Raw genomic sequence first — 11,304 nt, 5'->3', positions numbered from 1 at the left:
AGCCACAGAGGTGTCAGAGTGACCTGGGACTGGGACAGCTTTCACTGGGATGACACGAGAGCCAGCTGAGGACAAGAGATTTATTGGTCATTCTCTATATGTAATTATATATTAATCTGTAGTAGAAAGCAGCAGTCACTAAGTGCACAGAGCAGCACCAACTCCTGCCTTTTCTCACACTGGAGATCCAGCCACACAGCCCAACCCAAACTCATCTTTCCTCCTCTGGGCTACAGCCAAATTCAGGGGTAAAACACTAAACCTGCAGGCAGTGAGGCTGAGGAGCACAGGAGTGACTAGCAGAGTCTCAGCCGAGCCAGGATGAAAAATCCTAGCTAGTCTAGATCCCAAGAGATTCAGGAGGAGCTCTGACTTGATCCCAAAAATACAGTCACTTATAGCACAGCACTGGGGAAGGTAGAGACAGAGCCCTGAGGATGTTCTGCCCCACCCAAGGGGTGAAGACAGGACCACGAGTAAGAAGGATGGCTCTTCCATCACTGAGCCAGGCCAAAGGGCCTGGGCAAGCATGTGGCAGGGCACAGCAAGTGCCAGAGAGCACCCAGGGCTTGGAGCAGCTGCAAGGATGTGGCACAGCCGTGGGCACTGCTCCAACACAGGGACCCAGCTGGTGCATGGCAAGGAGGGCTGGCCGGTCCAGCCTGGTGCTGGCAGGAGGAGCACAAGTGCAAGTATCCTCTGGCAGGGGAATGCCATGCTGGGATCCAAACAGTCCAGGCTCCCAGTGGCAAGGGTGCCTGCTCACTGTCCCAGGTGTCAGGCAGTGCAGGTCACAGGAGCTGGCTGGGCCTGTTTCATCACTTGATGAGCACCTGGTTGCAGAGAGCACACACAAACACCGTCTCCTTCTGAGCCTCCGGGGCTGGAAAGGAAAGCAAGTGTCAGGGACGATCCCCCTTTTCCCACCATGGGCTAGAGACCACAGCCACAAAGCTCTCATTTGCTTTGAGAGCTGCAAATTCATCACTGCTCCGTCCTGAGCCAGGCTGTGCTGGGCACATCCTGTCTACCCTCCCCACCAGGGCTGGAGCAAATGCCTGGGCAAACAGAACAGCTGGAAGCAGGAGCACCTCCCTCCACCTTCCAACTCACCCGTGGCTCCCATCACAGCCTTGGGGACTTTGAAGGAACAACACCTGGAGCAGAAGCTGTTCCCACAGTTACTGCAGCTCCGCTGTGGAGAAAGATGGAGGTGAGTCCCAGACATATATCAGAGTAACCCAGAAGTATGTGAAGGGGCCAAAAGTCTGTACCTCCTCCTGAGAACTGCCCACAGACTGTGTGCTGAGCATCACACACAGGGCTCAGACAAGGCAACAGGTCATTCCCACTAGCAGACCCATGCTCTGCTTCACCAGCAAGGCCACAGGAAGTGGACTAAACCAGGGCACAGAGCAGGTACATTCTACAACAGCATGTGGGTTTGGCCTGAGGCAGTTTCCAAAGGAGTAAATGGACAAATGCTCCACCACACAAGGGATCCATGGTGCCATTAGGCATGCGACAACACCCAGCATTTAGCTGAGGCCATTTGGGCTGTGACCGAGGCCAGACACCTGAGCTGCTGGAGAAAGCTGGGGCAATCCAGACATGAGCAACACCTCTGCCCCAGGTGCAGACAGCAAGCTGGGGCAGAAGTGGAAGACTCACCCTCTTCTTGAGCACAGAGAAGGTGGCACCACAGCCTGTGCAGTTCCCTGGAAGAAAGAGAGCAGAGGTCAGGTGGGGCTCTTCTGCCTGGGGCTGCAAGTGGCATAAGAATATCATAGCTGTTGTAAAGGCTCAGCTTTGAGGTGACATTGCTGCACCTTCCTGTCCTTGCCCCTCCCAGGAATGCTGGGACCATTCTCCCCACGGAGTGGAAAAGGTCATTGGAGGTGTCAGCACAGACTAGCAGGTACCACACCACTCTCCCCAGCCCCAGTCCTATGGTGACCACTGGAAGCAGCACAGACCCCACACTGCTGAGCTCCCCCAAAGAAGCACCTGCTCCCAAACTCACCAAAGTTGTTGCTGGGGTAGCGCTTGCGCAAGCGCTCAGTCAGGCGTGACACCTTGCTGCGGATCACCTCGTTTTTGCTCATAAAACCATTGTCTGGGAGGCTGAGGTCAAAATCTGCTGAGCACTGAGAGCTCTCATCATCTTCCTGCAGAGAGCAGACCCAGCTGAGCACAGAGGGGTGGCTGGGGGCACACTGAGGGCTGCAGGGCAGCCCACACCAGAGACAGGCATCTGTGTGCTCCACCTGGCATTTCTACAAGCCACTGGCAAACCAGGCAAAGCTCCAGCTGGGAGGAGATGCCACACTCTGGCATGGCAGTACTCACCATGACCAGCAGCTGGTTCTCCTTCTCCCGCAGCATGGGACAGAGAGGAGAGTGAGTACACACGGAGTCAGAGGCACCCAGCCCCACACTCTCTCTGAGCACCCAGTTTGCCCAACAAGGTCTTTGTCCCTTTCCCACCTCAGCTGCCCTGCAGGCACTGCCCACCCCAACCAGCCTCAAACCTCAATAGCATCTTTGAACTCTTCATCAGGTTCTGCCTCCTCTGCTTCCTCCACACTGCCAGGGGTAAGGTCCTACAAGAGATTCACAAAGCTAGTCCTGCTGGTCCCATGCCTCTGTTCAAAGGTGGTCCCACATTTCTGAGCAGGTTCCAGGACAACAGATCTGGCCCCAGGCAGCCTCATAGATGACACAAGTGTCAGAAGGTGAGATGAGCCCCTGCCTTCTCAGACCACATCCTTACATGTGGCAAAAGGACTGAGCCAAACCCCCAAGGCAGAGAGCAGCACCCCAGTAACACAGGAGTGGCTCACAGGCTTCCAGCAAAGCTGGCAGCTGGAAGAAGTTTGTGTGTAGAGGGACACAGGCAGTTAGACCCAAGGGCTGACTCTGCAGCTCCCACCCCACAACTGCCAGCCCTGCCCCTATCTCACCTCTGCACTGGTGGGGGTAGGGGTCCGATCTGGGGCAGCAGCTGGTGGCAGGGGTTCAGCAGGCTCTGGAGTGCTCTCGAGGGGTTTGGAGCCCACACACTGCTCGATGGAGGCCTTGAGCTCCATTATCACTGGTTAAGAAGGGAATACAGCAGGAGTAGAGTGGCACATCACACAAAAGCCTGCTGCAAGATCTGATCTGCAGGGCTCAAGGTGACACATGGACACATATTAACTCATGAGATGTCCTGAGCACTCCTCTGCTCACACATCAAAGTTAGGGCAGAAAGGAACACCCCCACCACCTGCCCCAGCTCAGGACAGGGAATGGCAGGGGTCAGTGTCACATCACAGATACAGCCAACACTCCTCCAGCACAAGCCACAGAGGAGGGCTCCTCTCACTTCCAATGGCACATTTTCAAGCCTTTGTCATATGCTGCAACAGACACTGATTGTCTTTTAAGTCCTGAAGAGTGAGGTCAGGGATCAAGAGGGGTGGAGAGGCCCACACACAGCTTGCACTGACAGACCCTGGTTCACCATACCACAGAGAAGGAAACAGCACCTGGGCTGAGAAACACATCAGGAGAGGCTCTCATCTCCACCAGCTGAGCCCTGGGGACATACCACCCACCCTGGCCTGTTGAGCATCACCCCTAGGACATCACAGGGGGGGTTCAGGGTCTGTGGTGAAGCCTGACGTAGGACAATGGGCTCATGTGAAAGAGAAGTCCAGGACAGAATTCCTGGCTTCAGGGGGCCCTTCCCCAACCCCTCTCACATAAGGCGCTTCCAGCCGTGTCTCATACCTTGGTAGAACTGGGTGTTGCCCAGAAAGAGAGTGCTGTTGAGGATGGCCAGGACCCAGCAGAGGGGCAGCAGGTAGAGGACACAGATAGTACCCAGTAGCACCCCATAAAACCTGTGGAAAGCAGCAGGATACTGTGGTCAAATCAGAGCAACTCACTTAACAGCATAAAACTCCTTCATCTGGTGTTCCACCCGGTCTCTCCAAGCACCAAACACATCAAGCACAGCACCACAGGCCTGACTGAGCCACTCTCCCCACCAAGCCCACCACAGGGTGCCTGACCCAGTACTACTTACTGGGAAGAGATGGTGGGGTTCTCCCAGTACAGAACACGGTACACTGCCTCACAGCTGCAGCACATCCCGCTCAGAAATCCCTCCAGCTGGATCAGGCTGCAAATGACAGAGTCACAAAAAAACCCCACAAAAACACACCCTCGTTCCCCACATTCACACGGGTTACAGTAGCCAAACCGGCATGAGCCCCCCCAGAGCTTCCAAGAAGCCTTTCCGGCTGCAGAGGCCCCCATAGTCCCACGGCGGGCGAGGCCCCGGGGACTCACAAGCTCTTGACCTGGGCGATGGCCTCCTGCCGCGAGAGCTGCACCTTGCGCAGATCCTCCCTGCGGATGCTGTGGTACCTCCTGCGCACCAGCTCCGGCTCCGAGAGCCGGGCCCGGCACGTCTCCTGCAGGTAACCCAGCAGCGCCGGCACCGCGACCAGCAGGGCGAGCACCGAGTACCAGGCAGCTGGAAGAGGCGGGTCAGCGTCAGCCCGGAAGGTCCAGGAAGGGGACCGGCCCTGACCGCCGACACGCACCTTGGCCGAGGGTGAGCAGGAGGAAGTTGAGGCCGAGGCAGACCAGGAGAGAGCACACAGGCCGCTGCCACCTGCCGAGAGGGGGAAGGCAAGGGGCGTAAGACCCCGGGGACGGTCTCTGTCTCGATCCCGGCCCAGCCCGCACCTACCGGAGGAGCGAGCGGACGCCCTCGGCGGCGTCCCGCAGCGGCTCCAGGTAGAGCTCCAGCCGCCGGTAGCTCCGCACCAGCTCCAGCAGGTCGAAGGCGGCGGCGGCCTTGGGCGGCGACGGTTCCGGAGGGGCCTCAGCAGCGCCCGTCGCCCCTTCGGGGCCGCCTGCCGCCCCGTCCCGCTCCACCGCCTGCATGACGGGACCGAGAGCGGCAGCCGAGCGGCGCCGCCGCGCTCGGCCCGACGCCGCCGCGCGTTCCCGTGACGCGGCCGGAGGCGCCGGGAGCCCCGCGCGCGGCCAATGGGAGCGCCGGGCCGGGCGCGCCGCTGGGAGCCCCGCCCGGGGAACGGCGCGCTCGCGGCACCGCCCCTGCGCTCCGGGCCCGCCCCGCTCCGCCCGCGCTGCGTGCCGGCCTCCCTCCGAGCTGTGGGCCCGGCCTGCCTCCGAGCTGTGTGCCCGGCCTGCCCGGCCTCCCTCCGAGCCGTGTGCCCGGCCTCCCTCCGAGCCGTGTGCCCGGCCTCCCTCCGAGCCGTGGGCCCGGCCTGCCTCCGAGCCGTGGGCCCGGCCTCCCTCCGAGCTGTGTGCCCGGCCTGCCCGGCCTCCCTCCGAGCTGTGTGCCCGGCCTCCCTCCGAGCCGTGTGCCCGGCCTCCCTCCGAGCCGTGTGCCCGGCCTCCCTCCGAGCTGCGTGCCGGCCTCCCTCCGAGCTGTGTGCCCGGCCTGCCTGGCCTCCCTCCAAGCCGTGGGCCCGGCCTCCCTCCGCCCTGCGTGCCCGGCCTCCCTCCGAGCTGCGGCCTGCTCGCCGCCCTGGGCGTGAGGCTCGAGGCGGAGTCTCCGTGGGTCCGGTCTAGACACAGAGGTCGGTCCTGGCCCGAGGCTGCTCAGCGTCCCGGCCTCGTCCCGATGCGGGCCTGCTCTGGTGTAGGGCTCAGTCACAGCCTGGATCCGGTCCCAGTCCAGGGCTCAGTCCCAGTCTGGGTCTTGGCATGGCCTGCATCCAGCTGTGTCGGGCACGGTGGGTTTGCCCCCATGATGTTGCTGGGCCACCTCTCCCCGAGGAGAGACCAGAGAGCAGCCTCACACAGTCCCTGGAAGGGAGCAGCAGGTTTCCCACAGGCCCATGAGTGTGGCTGGTAGCTCATTCGCTGCCCCTCCATGCCCTCAAAGCAGCCCAGCCTGGAGTGCGCTGGCACTGTCCTGCCCAGCAGCCCGCAGCCCTGCTCACACTGCTCTGGGCACCATGGGCTGTTCTAAAAGGTGCTTGCAGTAGAGCATGGATGCTGGCTCCTGGGGATGCTCTGAGAATCCTAGGCTTCGTCTGATGCCAAAAGTTGTAACCTTGTTATAACCCTATGGTGGCTCTTGGACAATGAGGGCACAATGATGCTGCCAGCTGCCTGCAGCCTCTGATGAACAGGGCGTGTGTCCCATGGGCAGAAGGCTGGGGACCCAGTGACACCCCAGCTGCAGGTCCCGGTCCAAGACTCGGCTCTGTCCCAAGAGTGCATCCCAGAGCTGCAGCCAGTCCTGGGAGAAGCTGGCAGCCCTCCATTGGCCCCTGACCCACCAAAGGCCAGTCAGTGTGTACATGTCTGCCCAGTAATGCCCTGGCCCTGGGACAGAGGGCCCTTTCAGCATGGAGTGACGAGGCCCTTAGGAATGCAACTACATCCTGTCCTCAGTACATCCCATAGCCACAGAGCTCTGGGGACTTGGCCTCCCTCTGCTCTGTCTGGACCCCCACATGAGCATCAGGCTGTGCCCTGTCTGGACAGGCAGTAGGGCCAGGGATAGCCCCTGTCCCCAAGGTCAGAGGCTTAAGCCTCTCTAGTAGGAACAGTGCCTCAGCATCAGGGAGCCTGCCTGTGACCCCAGAGCACCTCAGGACTTTGTGACCATGGCCAGAGGCTCCAAGCAGAGAGGGCCCAGGGTGCAGGGCTACAGAGCTGGATGTGATCTCAGCTCAGACCTCGTACCCAGCAGGTTCCAGCCCCAGCACAAAGCCCCAGACACCCAGTGAGTGCCAACATTGCTTTATTTGTGGCACCTGAAAGGAGGCTGTAGGGGGATGGAGCTGATGTGACAGACAGGGCTGCAGAAAGCCAGGGGAAGGCACTTGTGGTGGCAGAAGCACCGAGGACATTTTGGCACAAGGGCTGCACCAGAGTAAGGCAGAGGCAGGCGGTGTCAGGGACCAGCCTTGACACAGTGCACAGACAGCACGTCCTACCCAGGGAAGGGGTACATGGCTTGGGGCTTGGCAGGGCCCCTGAGCATATGGGGTATCCACTGGGACAGTACATCATGATGGAAGTGGTGATACAGTACCAATCCCAGACATCACTAATCATAATGTGATTCCCCCCCAGGGGAATCATGGCTGCTGCTCTCCACCTCAAAAAAGGCTCCAGGCAACCCCAGGCAACAGGCAGCTGTGGCCAGCTGCTGAGGACACACATCTCACTGATCTGAGTCTACACAGAGACCGGAGCAGACCCTCCCTTGCACTGCAAGCAATAGAGAGGACCTGCCTCCAGGCAGGGTGAGGAGGTCTTGTGGCAGTACAGTCCCAGTGTGGTGCTGCTGCTCTAAAAATTCTGTCTGGCCACCAATTTCTCTAGTCAGCTCTACATGGCCTCATCAGGGCTTGGGACCTGGTGGGTTGTGGAGGCTAATCCAGGGCTGGGCTGGTTCCAGTGCCAGTGTCCTCTTCTGTTCTCCAAGATGGGTTGTGCTCCCACAATGCCTGGTCGCAGTTCCCCTATGGACAGTGCCAGCACAGCCTAGCACTGCCATGCTGCAAGGTTCACCCTTCCCCTCCACCTCACCACAGTCTCCAGGCACTGCCCAGTCCCAGAGAGTCCAGAGATGAAAATTTTCCAGGATGATAAACCAAGTGCAGCAGAGACAGGGAGGGCTGTAGGCTGGTCTCCATCAGTGAGGCTGTTTCCATCCCTTTTGGAGTAGCCTGGCCACAGGGCTGGTTCAGTGGCTCTGGGTGGCTAGGAGCCACAAACCTCTCTGCAGGGATGGCAGGAGGAGAGAACAACCCCATGACTGGCTCCCCTCAACCCCTGGGGCACCTGGCCCCATCCCAGGACTATACAAATTCTAGCACTGGAGGAATTTAGCCCAGGGTTTACGGTTCCACTTGTCCTTCCCCTCCCTCCACAGCAACAGAGGCCTGCTCAGTCTCCAAACTGGACTGGGGTGATGCTGCTCTGGCCATGCAGTATCTGGGTGTCTCCACACCCTCTGAGTGAAGGGCAGGGAGGCACTGAGCCCTTTGGGGCTCCAATAAGATGAAAGATGTTTTCAGGCCAGGCAGAAGGAAGGGCCCGGCTGGGGAAGCCAAGTTCAGGGCCTCCCCTAGGGAACTGTGGAGGCGCCATGCAGCTGGAATGTCGAGACAGGGCTGCCAGCAGGTCAGGGGAGTTTATGCCCATCCAACTCCACTAGGCATTGCTGCCCCCAGCTCAGCTCCCCTAGGCCAGTCCCCCTCCACCCCAGGGAAAACTTGGCACCCACCTGAGCATGCAGCGTCTGCAAGACCAGGGACAGGGGATTTTGGCTTGAGTTCTAGGAGGGGCTCACAAAGATTGGTATGCCTCTTGGGGGCTCTCCATTTGGGTCCTTCCACTTGCAGTAGCCTACATCTGTCCAAGGGTGGAAGAAGGGCCTGTGCAGTGGCTGGGTGTCCACGCTGTCTCAGTGCGCTGCAGGGGAAGCCATGCTCGGCGAAGGCCTCTGTCTGTCCATCCGTCTGTGCAGGATTCTCTGGAGGAATTGCAGTGCAGTCAGCCAGGAGGGGATGGGTGGCAGGGTCATTTCATCCCAAAGACAGGCAGTGTTCTGTCTGCGGCTGAGAAGGGGAGCCAAGTGGCACAGGATCTCAGATGATGTCTCGCTGGTCCTGGCAACGCCGTGATAGGCAATAGAGCCCGGAGAAGAGGTACAGGCAGGCAGTGATGCCCCCACAGATGGAGGCGCTCAGGTAGGCACTGTAAAGGCAGTGCTGGCTGTAGCCCGGCAGGTTGCAAAAGCTTCTCTGCTTGGCCTTGTGACCCATAATGCCAGTGGCAGCTGCATAGAGCCCCAAACCCAGCGCCAGGTCGTGCACCAGGTTGGTGAGGAGCCAGCGGGAGCCCAGCCAGGGCACCAGCTCCCAGCGCCCCAGCAGGCTCAGCCCGAAGAGTGCCAGGGTGAGAAGCCAGACCAGGACGGCGGCAAACAGAGCGAAGTGGGCCGCCCCCTCGTACTTATGAGCCGCTACCGTCACCCAGAAGGCAGCGCCCAGAGCCAGCTGCCCCAAGCGTAGCAGGCCCAGCGGGCTCCGCAGGTAGGCGCGATGGAGGCTGAGGGAGCCGCGAGCCGGCGGCCCCGGGGGCGGCGGCACTGTCGGGGGAGCCGTGCGGGCCATGGCGCGGCCCTGCCTGCTCCGGCGCGGCTCGGGCGGGACTCAGGGCCCCGGCAGCGACTTCCTCCCTGACTGTTGCCAAACATCTGGCACTTAGCGGTCCTCCCCGCGCGGGGCCTCTCTCCTCTCCTCCCCGCCCCGCCTCCGCGCCCTGCCGCACCTCCCTCTAGCCCGTCGGACACCCGAGGGCCGCCGCGGATGCGCCGTCGGGCAGGGATCGCCGCGCCCCTCCCGTCCTCCTGCCGCCGGGCGGGAACCACAAAGCGGGGCGCGAGGGGCGGCGGGAGGACGTGGGAGACGGCGACCGATGCGGGTGGCGGGGCCCAGGGACAGCGCACCGGGACCCCGTGCGGCGGCCTGCGGGGGGCGCGCGCCGGGGTTCCCCTTACGTCATTCGGGATTCCCCTCGGAGTGCCGCGCCACCTGGCCCCGCCCAGGGGCGAGGCCTCGCACCCCGCCCGTGACGTCATCTACGCCACGTGGCCTCCTCAGCGCGGCGGGGCAGCCGCGCCCCTCGGCGCCGAATGGTCCTGGCAGCGGGAGGCGGGCGGGGATTGGCGAGGGGCCGGGGCCGGGGCGGCACCGAGCGAGTGAATGAATGGGGCGCGCCGCTGTGGCGGGACCCCGGTGCGGTGGCGCGAAGCTGGTCCGGGAACGCAGCGGGCTCCAGGCGGAGCCGCCACCACCAGGTCTGTGCGAGGGGCCGGTGGGCGCGGGGCGGCGTCGGAGCGAAAGTGGGTCACGGCGGGGCCCAGCGCCCCGGGCAGGGCGGGACCGGACTTGCGTGCCCCGGCCCGAGCCGGGGCGTCTCCCGCGTTCCCGGGCGGCCCCGCCTGCTCGGCTGGCCCCCTGCCCGGCGTCCCGGACCGCCCTTCCCCCGACGCCCCCCCTTCCTCACTGGGCATCCACGCCGGATCCCGGGGGAGGCGGACCAGACCGGGTGGCGAGACCGGAGCCTGACGCCGACTGTTCGGTGCCCGCAGCGGCCAGGGCCATGGGCACTCCGGCCTCGGTGGTGAGCGACTCTCCGGCACGGGCGGCGCCCGCAGCCCGCGCCCGTAAGCGGGCCTCGGCCAACATCTTCCAGGGCGTGGGGCTGCGAGAGCTGCGGAGCCTGTTCCGGAGCGGCGGGGCCGAGCGGCCGGCGGAGCGAGCCCGCCTCGTCTGGCGGTACGCTGGCCAGCGGCGCATGGCGCGGGCCCTGCGGCGGCTTCGGCGACGGCGACCAGCCCAGCCCGGCGGTGGGATGGCAGCGCTACGGGGCTTCAAACAACTTCGGTAAGTGCTGCCCGCGGCGGGGCAACAGGGGGAAGCGCGGCCGGGCCACGCCGCTAACACACACCTCTTGCCCGTAGGATCGCAGAGAAGCTGGAGGGTGACTGCGGCGCCGAGAAGGGCCCAGGGTCCATGTAGTAGCGCTGGGCAGCTGAGCCGTCGAGAGCAGCTCTCAAAGGACCCCAAAGTGTACTGGGCAGGGTGCAATGAATGCTTAATAAAGGGTGGACAGCGGTGGCTTGGGTGAGGCTCTGGTTGCGTCCTGCCCATCCCTAAGTGGCAGAACTGTTGTCCAGGCTGGTGTATGGCACCTAGTGAAAGGGGAACAGCCTCACACCACGGGTCGGGTGGGAATAGACCTGTGGGTCATCTGTTCCAACCTCCGTGCTTAAGCAGGGTCATCCTAGAGCAGATGTCACAGGATTGCATCCAGATGGTTCTTGAATATCTCTTGGGAGGGAGACTCCATAGCCTCTGGGCAATCTGTTCCAGTGCACAGTCACACAGTAACATCCCTGGCACAGTCACAGGGACAACTGAGGAACAAGCTACATGATGCCCTTCAGGAGAAGGAATGCTTGGAAGAGATAACAGAGATGCTCCAGGAAAAGATTTCTCTGCTGGAAGACCAGCTGGCCAAGCTGGAGGAGTGTAGCACTCAGGAGAACAGAGAAGTCATGGGGGATATTCTGAAGCTGGAGGAGCTGATGCAGGAGGTATCCAGCCTCACTGCCAAAAGAGCAAAGCTCGAGGCCATGGTCCTGTGGCTGAAGGAGGAAAAGCAACTGCAGGAAGCAGTCCTGAACTCTGAATGTGGCCACTCCGAGAAGAAGTGGCAGCTGGATAGCCTCAATTCCAGCTTCCAGAG

General features: G+C 62.0%; 3 protein-coding genes across 7 annotated transcripts; 1 reads left to right on the top strand and 2 right to left on the bottom strand.

The window, feature by feature from the left end:
- Positions 1 to 66: 66 nt before the first annotated feature.
- On the bottom strand, positions 67 to 5,070 carry ZFYVE27 (zinc finger FYVE-type containing 27). 2 transcript variants are annotated; one of them, XM_023929253.2, is made up of 12 exons: positions 4,745 to 5,042; positions 4,596 to 4,666; positions 4,339 to 4,525; positions 4,073 to 4,168; positions 3,775 to 3,887; positions 2,964 to 3,094; positions 2,532 to 2,603; positions 2,350 to 2,370; positions 2,024 to 2,168; positions 1,672 to 1,718; positions 1,114 to 1,195; positions 67 to 883 (listed from the first exon to the last, which is right to left on the bottom strand). In XM_023929253.2, exons 1-12 carry the CDS (start codon positions 4,939 to 4,941, stop codon positions 819 to 821), a joined length of 1,227 nt encoding a protein of 408 aa, XP_023785021.2. In that variant the 5' UTR covers positions 4,942 to 5,042; the 3' UTR covers positions 67 to 818. The 2 variants fall into 2 exon arrangements, with proteins under 2 accessions (XP_023785021.2, XP_086757446.1); XM_086901320.1 differs by lacking the exon at positions 2,350 to 2,370 and having other exon boundaries at positions 4,745 to 5,070.
- A 47-nt stretch (positions 5,071 to 5,117) lies between these two features.
- AVPI1 (arginine vasopressin induced 1) lies at positions 5,118 to 10,673 on the top strand. 4 transcript variants are annotated; one of them, XM_086901325.1, is made up of 4 exons: positions 5,118 to 5,432; positions 5,485 to 9,083; positions 10,145 to 10,439; positions 10,517 to 10,673. In XM_086901325.1, exons 3-4 carry the CDS (start codon positions 10,156 to 10,158, stop codon positions 10,572 to 10,574), a joined length of 342 nt encoding a protein of 113 aa, XP_086757451.1. In that variant the 5' UTR covers positions 5,118 to 5,432; positions 5,485 to 9,083; positions 10,145 to 10,155; the 3' UTR covers positions 10,575 to 10,673. The 4 variants fall into 4 exon arrangements, with proteins under 4 accessions (XP_086757451.1, XP_086757450.1, XP_086757449.1 ...); XM_086901324.1 differs by having other exon boundaries at positions 5,131 to 9,083; XM_086901323.1 differs by lacking the exons at positions 5,118 to 5,432; positions 5,485 to 9,083 and adding an exon at positions 9,668 to 9,850.
- Positions 6,762 to 9,276, bottom strand: MARVELD1 (MARVEL domain containing 1). Its single transcript, XM_086901333.1, has 2 exons — positions 8,273 to 9,276; positions 6,762 to 7,765 (listed from the first exon to the last, which is right to left on the bottom strand). Exon 1 carries the CDS (start codon positions 9,162 to 9,164, stop codon positions 8,637 to 8,639), a length of 528 nt encoding a protein of 175 aa, XP_086757459.1. The 5' UTR covers positions 9,165 to 9,276; the 3' UTR covers positions 6,762 to 7,765; positions 8,273 to 8,636.
- Positions 10,674 to 11,304: the final 631 nt, after the last annotated feature.

Source organism: Cyanistes caeruleus, chromosome 8, assembly GCF_971803275.1.
Source record: "Cyanistes caeruleus chromosome 8, bCyaCae1.hap1.1, whole genome shotgun sequence".
Classification (NCBI taxonomy): Eukaryota; Metazoa; Chordata; class Aves; order Passeriformes; family Paridae; genus Cyanistes; species Cyanistes caeruleus.
This window is presented reverse-complemented; position numbering and strand designations above follow the sequence as displayed.